Here is a 12,977-nt window from a genome sequence, read left to right as displayed (position 1 = left end):
TTGTACCAGACCATATATTAACCCAGTACTTATGAGCTCAGTCACTTATTCGCCTTGTAATAACGGTGTAGCTGCAGCGCGTTTAGCTTTCATCCACCAATTGTGCCCTCCACTTTTTTGCGCTCCATAACGTTTCAACGTTGCACAGCTTTTTCTGGCTTGGTGTTTGTTTTAGTGCAACTGTGTCGCTATGTTGTCTTTCAGCAAGCGAAATAAACTCAACCTACCAAGTTGATGTGGTTGGTTCCATTGCCAGTGACAGGAAAGTTCATGTTGCTCATAGGAGGAGTGTTGATGCGGTACAACCTCCCTGTTGCTCTGCGGAACGAGTTACCGATACTTCTCATCATTCTCTTGACGGTCTTCAACCTCGGAATGAGATTCATTGGAGGCGGACAGTTGATCTCGTTGCGAATGAACTTCAGCCATAGTTGCGTTCTGATGAATTTTCGCATAGTTGATTAGATTAGAAGTAAAAAAACGCTATTTTTTTTCCGAGAAATCCGCCCCCAAAAATGTTTTTTTCCTTTAATTTTTGACCCCAAAGAATGAAAAAAGTTTTTTTTGCAACCTTGGGTCAATTTTTTGTTTTCTAACCGGTTTGGAGGTTCCACAAAAGGTGAACACTGAACAGTACGATAGCCACTTGGCCTTCTTGGCAACGAAAAAAATCTAAGTCATGTTATTCATCCTACCTGTGGAATTTCCATTCCCTCTCAGAGTCGTCGTGTGTTTTCTGGAAACTGTTGCTCATCATAGCGATAAGCATGTTGACAAGCAGAATGATCGCACCGAAGTGATACAGGCCAATAATAACACCACCCGTCTAACAGCACACGAACATAGTTATGTAACAGTATTACCGAAAGCTGGTTTAATCCGTCTCTTTCAAAAATATACGTGTTTAATTTAAAGAATATATGATGTTGCCAACTTTATTATATTTTTCACACTTTCATCTTTTTTTTATTTTACTGTTTATACGATGCATGAAATAATGTATTAGCCAACATTTGGAATGATTTAATGAATTAAAAGCAGGCAAGAATGCATAACCTCAACGTTAATATCATGCAAACAACGCACAAAAGGCACATTTTATATTTAATACAAGCATGCACCAGAAGCTGGCGTACAAACACATGCTAAACATAAACAAAAAGTGAATGAAACAACATGACAGTGAATGAATGTTAGTGAATTTTATCTAAATTTGTATAGGGGTTGGTTGATTGGGCTGGCAAATCGTTTTCAACAGCTTTCTTAACTTTAAAAAACGCAGTTTATAAAATCTGACACTACAGCAAACCTCGGTCAATCCGGACCCGCCTGGAACCAAAATTTTGTCCGGATTAGGCGAAGATTAACCGAGACTGTATGTCTATTTAAATGTTCCCTGCTTAAGTAACACCCGGGTTCGTAATATAACATTGCACATTATTTATTTGTCATATTTTAATACTATCGAGACAACATGCTAATCGTACCAACGGCAGGCGTTTTTTCAGCCTTGCCATAACCAAAACACGACAAAAAGTTGATCAAAAATAACATCCATTTGCATTAATCCAGTTTTTTTTCGACTGGTTCGATATCACAGGCAAACCAAACTAATTGCTGATTTCAAGACCCGACCACTATCAAGTAAAATGCTTTAAATTTGAACTAACCACTTCCTGCAAAACGTATTTTTCTGTGCATAGATCTACTGGGTACCAAGCTTGTGGGTCACCATAGCCAAACAATGTCCAAAAGAACCCAAGCATTGCTGTGTCAATTTGGGTCATTTCGAATGTTGCCGAGCTTGTCAAATCTGAGCGAAATTAAGATGTGACGTAATGTGCTTGATCACATGACATGTGACGTATAATTTCTGTGGCCCATTCGGATTTTTTTCAAAAATGCTGATTTCGATTTGGATTTTAAACTGATTTGTTGAAATCAAAGTTTCTTTCATATTTTGAGAGGGGATATACTACTGCACAGTTATTTAGAGAGATTCATTGAGAATACAGGAGTTACGTATTTAAACGACTGTAATTAAGGTAACCTGTAAATTTAAGACCGTATAATGACTCAATTTAAAGATTGCTATATATAGGTCTATTGAACGTTTGAACGTTTTTTTAGATTGATTAGAATGCCTAAAAAGTGCATTTAAAAATAACACAATTTTTAAATGTTTTTCAGGCAATAGGGGTATTTGTTTTACAAAATGTATGTCTGTTAAAAAGCAACACTATCAACGCATGACGTCATCACATATGATGTCACACAAATAACTTCACCACTAAGGAAATATGGACAACAAGTACAACTTTGCTGGAAAGGAATTCACCCCAAAAAATCAATTTAAACCACGGCAGCCGGGATAGAGACTGACCACTATTTGAAGATGAAAATCCTGTGGGCAATTATCAATTTGATACCACGACCTGGGGTCAGCCTCGCCAAACAATGTCCAAAAATATCCCACCATTGCAGTAAACAGTGATGTAGGTACCATGCTGCTGTCCAAGGTAAAGTCTATACATCAGGATATATATGACCTCAAGTTTTTTTACTCTGTTTTGAGTTAACTTTTATTCTACTTTGGCAATTGGTACAGCGTGAGCCCCGGAAGAGCTCCCGTCGTTAGTTCGAATCCCACCACAGACTAGATTTTTCTGACCTGTGCTTTGCCATATGGAAATGCTAGGGAGACCGGCTAAATTTGGTATGACGCCTTCATTGGGCCTGGCGTGCTCTGCTTGGCTATTGAGCAAATTTAGTTTTAGAGGCTCTTCGCAGTGTACCATCCAATACCAGTTTTTCGGTTTCACACTACAGGACTTTTTTATAAGCTATTGCTGCCAGGCATAATATCAAGTTTATAGAGCTCTTCTGGCAAATGAGCTCTACAAATATTGCCAGAAGAGTTCCATAAACTTTAAGGACTTTTCTTTACCCAACGAAGAAAAAGTTTAACGTTTAAAGTGCAAATAAGAACATTCTGACAGTACTGTTAAAAGCCGCATGCATTTTAAACTAGAACTTTGCAGTAAACGTTCAATTCCAGTGTTTTAGTTAGTACTGAAGTATTTGAGGCTAGATAAAAAGCGGCCCCATAAAAAGTCGTATCCAATTCGACATCAGTGATAAGGTTTCAACTCCTGACCTCAACAATAGGATCACAGCAGGTCAGTCGGATTGATTTAGGTTGAAATGAAATAGTAGTTAAACTTAGCAAAGATGAAACAGCGAAGGATTTAAAGCTGTGAGCGTTGCAGAAAATTTTACCAATTCTTGTAAGCGATGTTGTTCGGGGCAGTTTTGGACAGTGTACCAAGTTTGTGGGGCCCCGTAACCAAACAAGGTCCAGAAAAGACCAGACAGTGACGATTCAAACTCCGTCATACGAAATGATTTATCACCAGGGGCTGTAAAATTTTGTTACTGCCTGGTTAAGGGCTGCATAAACCGTTTTTTTATAGATGATAAGGGTTTATCACAAATTATGTTTTAGTTGCGTCTTGATTTTTTTAAACTGTAATATATAATTAGTTTAGAAAATAAATCTGATTATTTGGAAATTCCGTTTTATCTCAAACTAAAGCCTATTACTATAAGAAAGTTCCGATTAAATGCATTTTCGGTTAAACGCAAGAGAAGAGAATTTCGAGTTGCAATCACTAAAATCGTATGCCAGAAATTGTCCAAAAATTGAACATTTAAAAAAATACGGCTGTACGGAAATTATGCTGTGCGCTTTTCTTTTTTTGACAAAAAATCAACCCCTCATGATCTACACCATATTAAAAATATTGCGTAAAATGGTGCTTTTATAAGTCTGGAAAAAGCCTCTAACGTGTTTAACACAAAAAGTTCACCAGATGAAACAGTTAGTATGATTTGAAAACTACCACACCAAAAAAATATGCTTTTACGTGTTTGAGCGCTACTTGGTTAGTGGACTACTGCAGCATCTAATTTACGAACCCAAAAAGTGAACATATTTTTTTCAGGGCAATTAGTGAAGCCTATGGCGCTTGAAACGTCCCAATATCCAAATAGAGCCCAAAACATGCCAGAAAGGGCGTCAAAAATGTTCGTTAACCTTTGCGATGCCTCGTCGAAGTCTACAAGGCAAAAGTTTTACCCTGAATTTTCACTAAAATTAGCACGAACTATTAAAATATAGGATTTTTTTCACTATATGAGCCTTCATTATCTTTTAAAAACTTTTTGGAAAGAAATTTCAACTTTTTTCGGAATTAGTTCATAAGTTATCTAGGTTGCTATTACAGTTACTACATAAGAATCCAGTTAATCGCATAATCCGTATTATATTGCATAGGGATTGTAAAACCTAGATGTAGTCATATGATAAAAAATAGTCCGGTTAATCGCATAAATCGATTAATTGCCCAAAAAAGTTGAACAAATTGATTATGCGATTAACCGGATTTGTCTGCATAATAAATTCATATGATAAGCCACAAATGTCATGAATGTATGAAGAACGCGAAATTTGACCATACGATGAATGAAAATGGAGCAAATGGCATGCTTGCATGATTTCTATGTGAATAGTGACTGAGTTTAAGTCTAACCAGTTTGGTACTGAAACTTTTTTCAGGACAATGTTCAGTGTCCAGCCATTTCAACGGCTCCCCGTAACCGAACAAGGACCAAAACATTCCCTCCATTGTTGTGTACAAAACAGTAAGTTGCATAGACACCTTATCTTCCAAATCTAAGGTTTTGTACATTAGAGTTGTAAGCTGGCCTAAAACTGAGGCCCGAACCCGAAATTACAAATCCTAAACCAGGCCAGAATCTGAAAGTTCAAGGCTTAAACCAGGCCAGAATCTGAAAGTGCAAGGCTTAAACCCGGCCAGATCTAAAGGTGGTAAGCCCGGAATCTAAAAGTAAAATGCCTAAAGCCGGCTAGAATCTAAAAGTGCATGCCCTTAAACCAGCAAGAATCTAAAAGTGCAAGACCTAAAACCGCCCAAAATCTAAATGTGCAAGGTCTTAACCTGGCCAAAATCTAAAAGTACAAGCCCTAAACTCGGCCAGAATCTGAAAGTGCAGGCCCTAAACTTGGCCAGAATGTTTTGTGGTAATACTAAATCAACCCTTTGTTCCAAAATAACTGAATCAGCGTGTACCATATGGGTTTTAATTCCTGGATATATTACTTAATTAAATTTGCGATTAAAACCGTCCTTATATAGAATATAAAATACAGTCACTAAGTAAAAATGTACGCACTTTCTTTACGCATCCTTTTTAAGTTCTATTCTGTAATGGCTCACTGTTTATAATTCCATGTGATGCAGAGAATTATCACCAAATGCACAAGATTTGTGATTTGCATAATTTCCTAATGTTGTGTTGGAAAGAAATCAAAAAACAACATTACCTTTGCAGGATACACACGCCGGGAGTGTTGTATTGTCTTCTGGTACGATCCATTTGGAAGCCAAAGGCAGGCTCTGTAAAACAATATTAGTAAATAAATGATTAATACATGCTATAGCGGCAGTTAAAAAAACATATGTAACCAGTTGTGGGATTCAGTCGGTTCGCACTGGTTCTATAGAACCGTCTCACGAAATTTTATCAGATCAGCGAACGGGATAGCATTACTGCTTACTGTCAACGGACTTTTTGTAACAGAACCGGCTGAAAAATACGACTTTTGTGTTAGAACCGGCTGACAAAAATTTGAATCCCACCACTGTATCTAACAGAAAGCTGCATACGGCAAATACACTTAGTAAGAATATTTTTGGGAAACACTGTTGACGTATAAACTTTTTATTTAACAAGATTTTAATGCAGGCAACCTTGGTTGTCAAAAATGTCAATTTTTGTTTATTTCTTACATTTTTACATCCATGTGTCTTTGCAAGCAGTTAAATAACGTTAGAATAGCTTTGGTTTGGGCTTGTTTTTATTTTGTAGTTGCGGTTTTTGGGCTTGTTTTGACAATAAGGGTAGCGCGGTTTTTGAGAATTTGAGCTGGCAAGACTTTTGGCAACTGACCGTGTTGCAAGTCGAGGTTTCATTGCATGTGCAGTGCTTGTTGCGGGCATAGGGCGTGTACAGTTCGGTGATTCCACTTCCAAAGGCGAGAAACACGATACAGAAGATTACAGAGAACCTGAAGGCGTCGTGCAGCATCAAATCCAAAGAAACCTACAAAAAAATGTTGAATTCTCCACTTATGCCGTCTTTCGAATAGCAGCAAATAGTCACACAACAGTACATGCAGTTAGACACAGTCATATTTATCTTCGGTGGGCGGGAACGCATTATGCTCAAAATCAGTTTGCCGGGGAGCTGCCTGTTTTATTCTAAGTCTGTTGAATCATTTATTATTTGATTTTTTTCTACTTGCAGTTGGTGACTTAAATTTATTCAATCCCACTGGGTTAGAGCAATGCCCAAGTTTTATGTTCGGGGAAATACAAGTGGCCGAGAGAGGATTAAAACCCACAACCTTTTGAACACAAGGCAGTTACCATCAAATGGCTTCTTTGCTAAATCAAGAATTATCCATGCACAAAAGAGACTTAAATGAAATGATATCAGCGTTGCGGTTATACGCCAGTATTAAATGCGGTAAACCAGGGGTGGGCAACCTGCGGCCCTTCATTAAAGGTTGTGCGGCCCGCAGAGACGCTTGGATTTCAAAAGTACTGGCAAACGAGTCCAATTATTACAGATTTTTGCGCTGATTAATGCGCCTGGTGCTAGTTTTCTGCGATCTGGCAAAATGTGGCTAGAATCAAATACGAATTATACTTGTAGTTGAGCATATTTGGTAAGAAACAAAGCAAAATCACTTTTTGTTATGCACATGTGCGGCCCGCGATCCAATTTTGACATTCATAATTGGCCCTAGTGCCCTACAGTAACAAAGGTTGCCCACCCCTGCGGTAAACCAACACAAAAACACAATTTTATGACAAAATGTTTTATCGTAATTGTGCGAAACGAGCTGCTAAAAAAATACAATTACAGACGACTCTGGTTTAAAGCAACTTCAACTTGCCAAACTTATTCTTGCGATTAACCGGAACATGCTACAGAAATACGAATTACTTTTTCAAATAATCTAGGCTACAAAATACATTTAAATATAACTAAAAGTAAAAATTAACATGCTTGAGGAGGACACATAAAAGTAAACAAATTTGGTTTGTAAAATTTGGGTTTTTACGAAACTTGAACAACCATTTCCATCACTTAAATCACCTGTAGGGGTCCGAAAGTCCTCTCAGCACGGAGGAGTTCCATGATCCTCATGTGAATAAGGATGTAAGACACAGCAATGCATATGTCAGATAGTGGTAAGGGATCCCACATATTGCCCTGCCAGAAGTAATTGTTTCCTCGGCTTCCTGTGTCAAAGCAAAGTCACGAAGGTTACGTAATCATAACGAAACTACTAGAAAGCTTGTATTTTAAGTTGAGTTTATTTCGCTTGGTGAAAGAACACATAGCGACACAATTGCAATAAAACAATCATCAAAAACGTTATGGAGCGCAAAACAATTAGGGGCACAATTGGTAGATGATGGCTGAACGCGCTGCGGCTACATCGTATTATAAAGCGTTATGTGACAGGAGCTCATTAGAGAGTGAGTGTTGCGCACTAAGAGTAAAACACGACTGGGGGAAACTTTTTGTTATTGCAAACGTACTCAAACTTTAAACTTAGAAATATGTTAGTAGGCATGTTGCTTGGTGAATAAAAACTATGTGTAGCTTTAAGTATAGAAAAACATTTATTCATTCGCCCTTAAGATTTTGAGATATAGCTTATTTATTAAGTTATATATCTTTAAATCCAAAGTAAGAACAACTTTATGTTTTTCTTAAACTTTTAGGCTATAAGCAAAATTATGCATAGTTAGTTTTGAGGCATTGGTTGGTGTTTTTCATTTAAAGCTGGTCTAACCAGTGTAGTACAGGCTTAAATAAAATGCAAGGTTACCTCCTGGATTCTGAATGATATGAATCACCCGGAGAAGCATGTAGAGAGTGTAGAGCACGATCGTACACATGTCGTTCCAGTTCCAAATGTCAGATAAATACTCTCGCAAACCCTGTGAAAGTATATGAAGTGTGTACCAATGTTGATACGAAAACTGGTGGTATTTAACACCGCATGGTAAAACATGGTAACCCAGTTATAATGAACAGAAATATTCCCACAGGCAGTGTACAGTGTTTCAACCTATAAGGTCTCATCAGTGCAGCTGGTGACTAGAGATACACAATAGGTGGAATCGAACAGAATAGGTGAGTTTCTTCCAACAAATTGGAGTGCTGTTAGATGGCTACACTAGTCAATACGGCCTATGTTATGTTATCAGCTGCACTGATGACACCTTATAGGTCGAAACAGTATGCACTGTCTGCAGCTTTTAAGTATACAGGCTCAATTGTTTATAAAAATAGGCTTAATTAGGATTCACACTTTTTCAGACTTGTTTAAGTGCTGACGGTTATAGATTTTTGGGTTGGGGTGAGGTGAGGTTGTATTTAAATTAACGTTATAATCTGGTTTTAGATACACTTTTTTGTTTTTTCTTACTTGCACAGCCATGCGGTGGTTAGTAACACCCCCAGTATAGACACGAAAATAGCTTAGTCATCATGATATGATTAAGCAAGATAAAACGTTTCTAAATGACCGTGATTACATGGACATGTAATTGTCATAGTTACGGCGTCGCGGTAAACGTCAAACGTATGAAAAGGTATAGGTTTATTTTTTCAAATATTTTAAATGGACCAAATTCGATGCAATGTTCAACTTAACAACCTGCAATCAAGGAAAAGTTTTAAAAAAGACAGATTCTCCTAAAATACCTGGTGATAAATTTCCCTCGCCTCTTGAAAAAACTTGCCCACGATCCAGAAGTAAGCGATGGCGAGGAGAGGAGAAATCTATAACAAACCATAAAAATATTAAACCAAAAGTTCACCCCGAAACATGGCCAAAAAAGTCCGGTCCGACTTACAACTCCAAAGTTGTACTTAAAAAGCCGTTGACAAACAATAATGAGGATTTACTTACTCTGTACAAAATATACTTTTTTACTGATTTCAATATGAAACCCATGTAAAAGAATCAAGTCAATAGATGATACCAGCTGCACTGATGGGCCCTTATAGGTCGAAACAGTGTGCACTGTCTGTAGCTTAATACGAAACCTTGTTCTTAATATTTAGAGGAATTACTAAAAATAAGTCTTTGGTTAGAAAGAAAACAACAGGTTAAGGTTGTCGTTTCTTTAAGCAAGAGGATCTTTAGTGAATTTAGCCTTTTTTGCCTCTTTATTATCTTGGCAACTTTCAACGGCCAAAATGTCCCCTAAATGTTCATAAACGCACCAATAATCCCTACTACTTATAGTTAAATCTAATGAGCAAAATAACCGCCGAAATAGACGTAAAAAGCGACATTCTTTATTATTCAAACGTTTCGGCAAATGCTCATGCCTTCATCAATTTAAAAACAAATTCTTGCTTGCATATACCCAGGGTAGGGACTTTTGCAGCACAATAAACGCGTTTAGAAGTTCACATAAGCATTATGGCGTGTTAGTCCTATAGACCAGGTGTGGTCAACACGTCGATCGCGATCGACTGGTCGATCGTCTGCTTTCGACTGGTTGATCGCACTATTTCTCCACTATTATTCAAAAGCTTATTATATAATTAAAAAAACAAAACAAAAATATAAAACAGCACTTCTGACATATAGACGCAACGCACAAATATGCAATGAGACAATAATTATTTAAATGTCACTTTCTTTGTTTCGTAACAATTGCTGTTTTGGCACCTCATTATGTCGTAACAACTACAATGTTTGTCGTCACAACTTGGGTGTTTGCAAAGCGGTTGTAATTGATTGGGGAGATTTAAAAGTTCCTTTTGGCTACTTTAATGAAAAATATGTACATATGCGACCAAGAACTAGGTGAAGCTTGACAATAAAACTCATGACTATAAATATGTGGTACTTGTCAATCAAATCTCATGCTGAAATTTGCGTTATTGCTTTATGTTAGTGGCAGCCTAAATTACTACAGATCAGTCGATCATGTACAATTGAGAAAATTTTCGCCGATCTTAACGTTTAACAAGTTGGCCACCCCTGCTATAGACGGAAGACCAAGCGAAATCCTTTTACATTGTATGATTTCCTGCCTAGGATGTTGCCTGAGAACAGGACAAGGTTCTTGCTGCAATATTGGTCACAAACACAGCCCACGATAGGAAGCGATGACGTAAGGAAGTAATGACGTTTCGGAGCCATTCTTAGAGCTTTGATTGACATCTACATGGTGCAAGTCGTGTTTAGCGTTGAATTTCCTAACCTGACCTTTTCGCTTAATGATAAAGTTGCTCTTGAAAGTTGACCGAGAGGTTTGGGGTTCAAATACCGGGCAATCAATACTGAAAGTTGTATGCTTGTTTTTTTAAAGCTAAAATAGTCATCTTTTGAGGCACTTTTTTGCGTCTCCGTAAACAAATGACAGTGAATTAATCCAGTGGTCCCCAACCTTTTTTCGAATTCCTGCCTTAACAATTCAAAACATTTTTTCCTTCCCAATAGACTACATAGTAGACGCTAATCCATACAAGAATCAATTAAAATTAGGTCTTTTACTAACTTTACAGATTATATTTTCAGAGCTTAAGTGTCTATTTCCAAACCACATTATGCTGGGTTTTGGTGGTACTCAGCGATAGAAAAGTCGTCAGGTGGTACGCGATCAGTATAAGGTTGAGAACTACTGATTTTTTTCTGTTAAAAAGGAACAAATTAATTTTTCTTACCCCGTCTGACCCTTCAAGCACATCGTACTGCATTAAGATGGTGTTTGCAAGCAGCATAATGATGAATACGATCTCAGAGACGACCCAGCACCAGAATTTCACTGTTGGATTTCCCATAACTCTCCCTACAGCTGATTGTGGGGCAAGAATGAGGCCAAGACTCAGAAAAGGAAAGAGCAAACCCAGAAAAAGCTGCGAGACACAAATAAGTCAATTTTTAGCGTTTTAACAGAAATAAAAACGCGTTGGTAAAAACAAAATCTTTTTACATGTAAAATATGTGAAGTAAAGAGTGGGGCCTAAAAACTGTAAAGGCAAAATTTTAACATTTTTGCTTTTCAAAAAGAATTAAAACGCTTTTTTAAAACAAAATCAGTAAGTTTTATGCAAAATATTAACAATTAACGAAAGCAAAAGTAAGGACCCTATAAAAACATTTTTGATGTTTTTAACAAAATACAACGCTTTTTGAAAACTACATTACTTAGTATTTAACCTTAAGAGAATATTTTTTTTAGGTAAAATTCGTATTTAACCAAAAGGGAATATTTTTTTAACGTGATAAAAGAGGGCCCGTAGAGTGCTGTAGGATTCAAGAGGCAAATGTTTCGTTAAAATCTCGTTTGTGAAAATACATTCTGCATCACCAAAGTGCCAAAACCATATCGAAACCATATCTATATATAGTGTGTGCAAGACCTAACGGTTTAAGGTTGATAATTAATTGATTAACTAGTCGGTGGTACATTCTAAATCAATGATGCACTACTTCCTGACAGCATCATATCTTAATTAGCCTATGAAAATTTTTGTTATTGTTATTAATTTAACAATACCAATCGAATGGCTGCTTGTGACTGTTAAATGTAGCTTCAATGCATAAAAGAAAAAATAACTGATGGCACATATATATTACGTGCTTTCTGTGCTTTGCTGTAAAACGATTTAAAATTCAACGTATTTTAACTATTATGCTATATTTTACACAAATTTGTTCATAGCAAGTTTAGAAAATTCCTAAAATCAAACACTAATATGTTTGTCAAGACAAATTTTCCTAAAAAACTAATTCATTTGGAAAATATTTTTTTATTCCTTTTTTCATTTACCTGTGTAACTGTTGCCTTGATGCCTTTTAAGCGACGGAACAACTTCCCTTTCTGAATGTAGATTAGAGCCAGTTGTGAATTGTCAGAAGTTACGAAATCCTTCATTTCAAATTTCACCGCCTGCAAAAAATATTGTGTTAGGCAGTTTTCGATAAATGTAGCATCAATAAAAGTATATCTACAAGGCTAACTGTGTTCAAAAATATCAAGAAAATAAGTTTTATTGCTAATAAAGCTGATAGTTAAACGTTGGCAACGAAACGTCTAGCCTTTTCAAACTGTAAAAATCCAATGGAATTTGTTTTTATATTTAATCCACTTGTAATCTGCAGACAGTGCACACTGTTTTGACCTATAAGGTCTCAACAGTGCATTCCTCTGTGGTTTATGCCTAGTTGTGGCACCAAACAGAATAGGTAAAGCATGGTTTTTTAGCCTGTTACTTCCAACAAACTGGAATGCCGTTGAATGCCTATACACTGGTCTATCTCTTGTCACCAGCTGCACTGATGAGACCTTATAGGTCGAAACAGTGTGCACTGTCTGCAACATACTTATCATTTATTGGCTTGATGCTTTTTACGAATAGACTTGTAAGTATAGTATTCCGTAAGTTTTAACAATCGTTCTGTTTTATAGTTTGCCGTTACGTAGAAATCGCATTAAGTGGACGCTATTTGGTTGGCGCAGTAACCTTGTATTTGACTTGTGTCTTTATCCTGTCTTGTCCTTATAGCTCAATAAAAAAGTGGGAGCGATTACATCAACCAAGTGAAGGCTGGTAAGAAGAAGTACATTAAAGTAGTCAACTTTTCAAATCAAAAATACCCCATAAGTATCCCATAAGAGGTTGACTTATCGAGAGCGGACATAGCATATTTCATTTAACTGAGAATGGAAAGCATTTTCCAAGTTACGAAATCTGTCAATGAATTCAATGGAATATATATATATTTCGCCTAATGGCATCATCAGTTCCTTATTCAAATAAAATCATAAGGAACTTTTGAATAAGGA

General features: G+C 36.8%; 1 protein-coding gene across 4 annotated transcripts in view; it reads right to left on the bottom strand.

The window, feature by feature from the left end:
- Nucleotides 1-12,977, bottom strand: part of LOC145205670 (short transient receptor potential channel 5-like) — a 35,058-nt gene that overhangs the window by 3,193 nt on the left and 18,888 nt on the right. Inside the window, exons 10-18 of one of the 4 annotated variants that reach the window (XM_080078405.1) lie at nt 11,961-12,080; nt 10,852-11,043; nt 8,872-8,949; nt 7,991-8,102; nt 7,249-7,394; nt 6,034-6,186; nt 5,408-5,480; nt 696-826; nt 228-438 (exon numbers count right to left, since the gene is read on the bottom strand). In XM_080078405.1, coding sequence (XP_079934531.1) covers nt 717-826; nt 5,408-5,480; nt 6,034-6,186; nt 7,249-7,394; nt 7,991-8,102; nt 8,872-8,949; nt 10,852-11,043; nt 11,961-12,080 — 984 coding nt within the window. In that variant the 3' untranslated portion in view covers nt 228-438; nt 696-716. Of the gene's footprint in view, nt 1-227; nt 439-695; nt 827-1,027; nt 1,814-2,210; nt 2,527-3,851; nt 4,119-5,407; nt 5,481-6,033; nt 6,187-7,248; nt 7,395-7,990; nt 8,103-8,871; nt 8,950-10,851; nt 11,044-11,960; nt 12,081-12,977 lie in introns of those variants that run through there. The other 3 variants (XM_080078403.1, XM_080078402.1, XM_080078404.1) reach the window with 3 other exon arrangements.

Source organism: Phallusia mammillata, chromosome 8 (assembly GCF_965637545.1).
Source record: "Phallusia mammillata chromosome 8, kaPhaMamm4.hap1.1, whole genome shotgun sequence".
NCBI lineage: Eukaryota > Metazoa > Chordata > Ascidiacea > Phlebobranchia > Ascidiidae > Phallusia > Phallusia mammillata.
The sequence above is the reverse complement of the archived record's forward strand: the minus strand, read 5'-3'. Positions and strand labels throughout refer to the sequence as shown.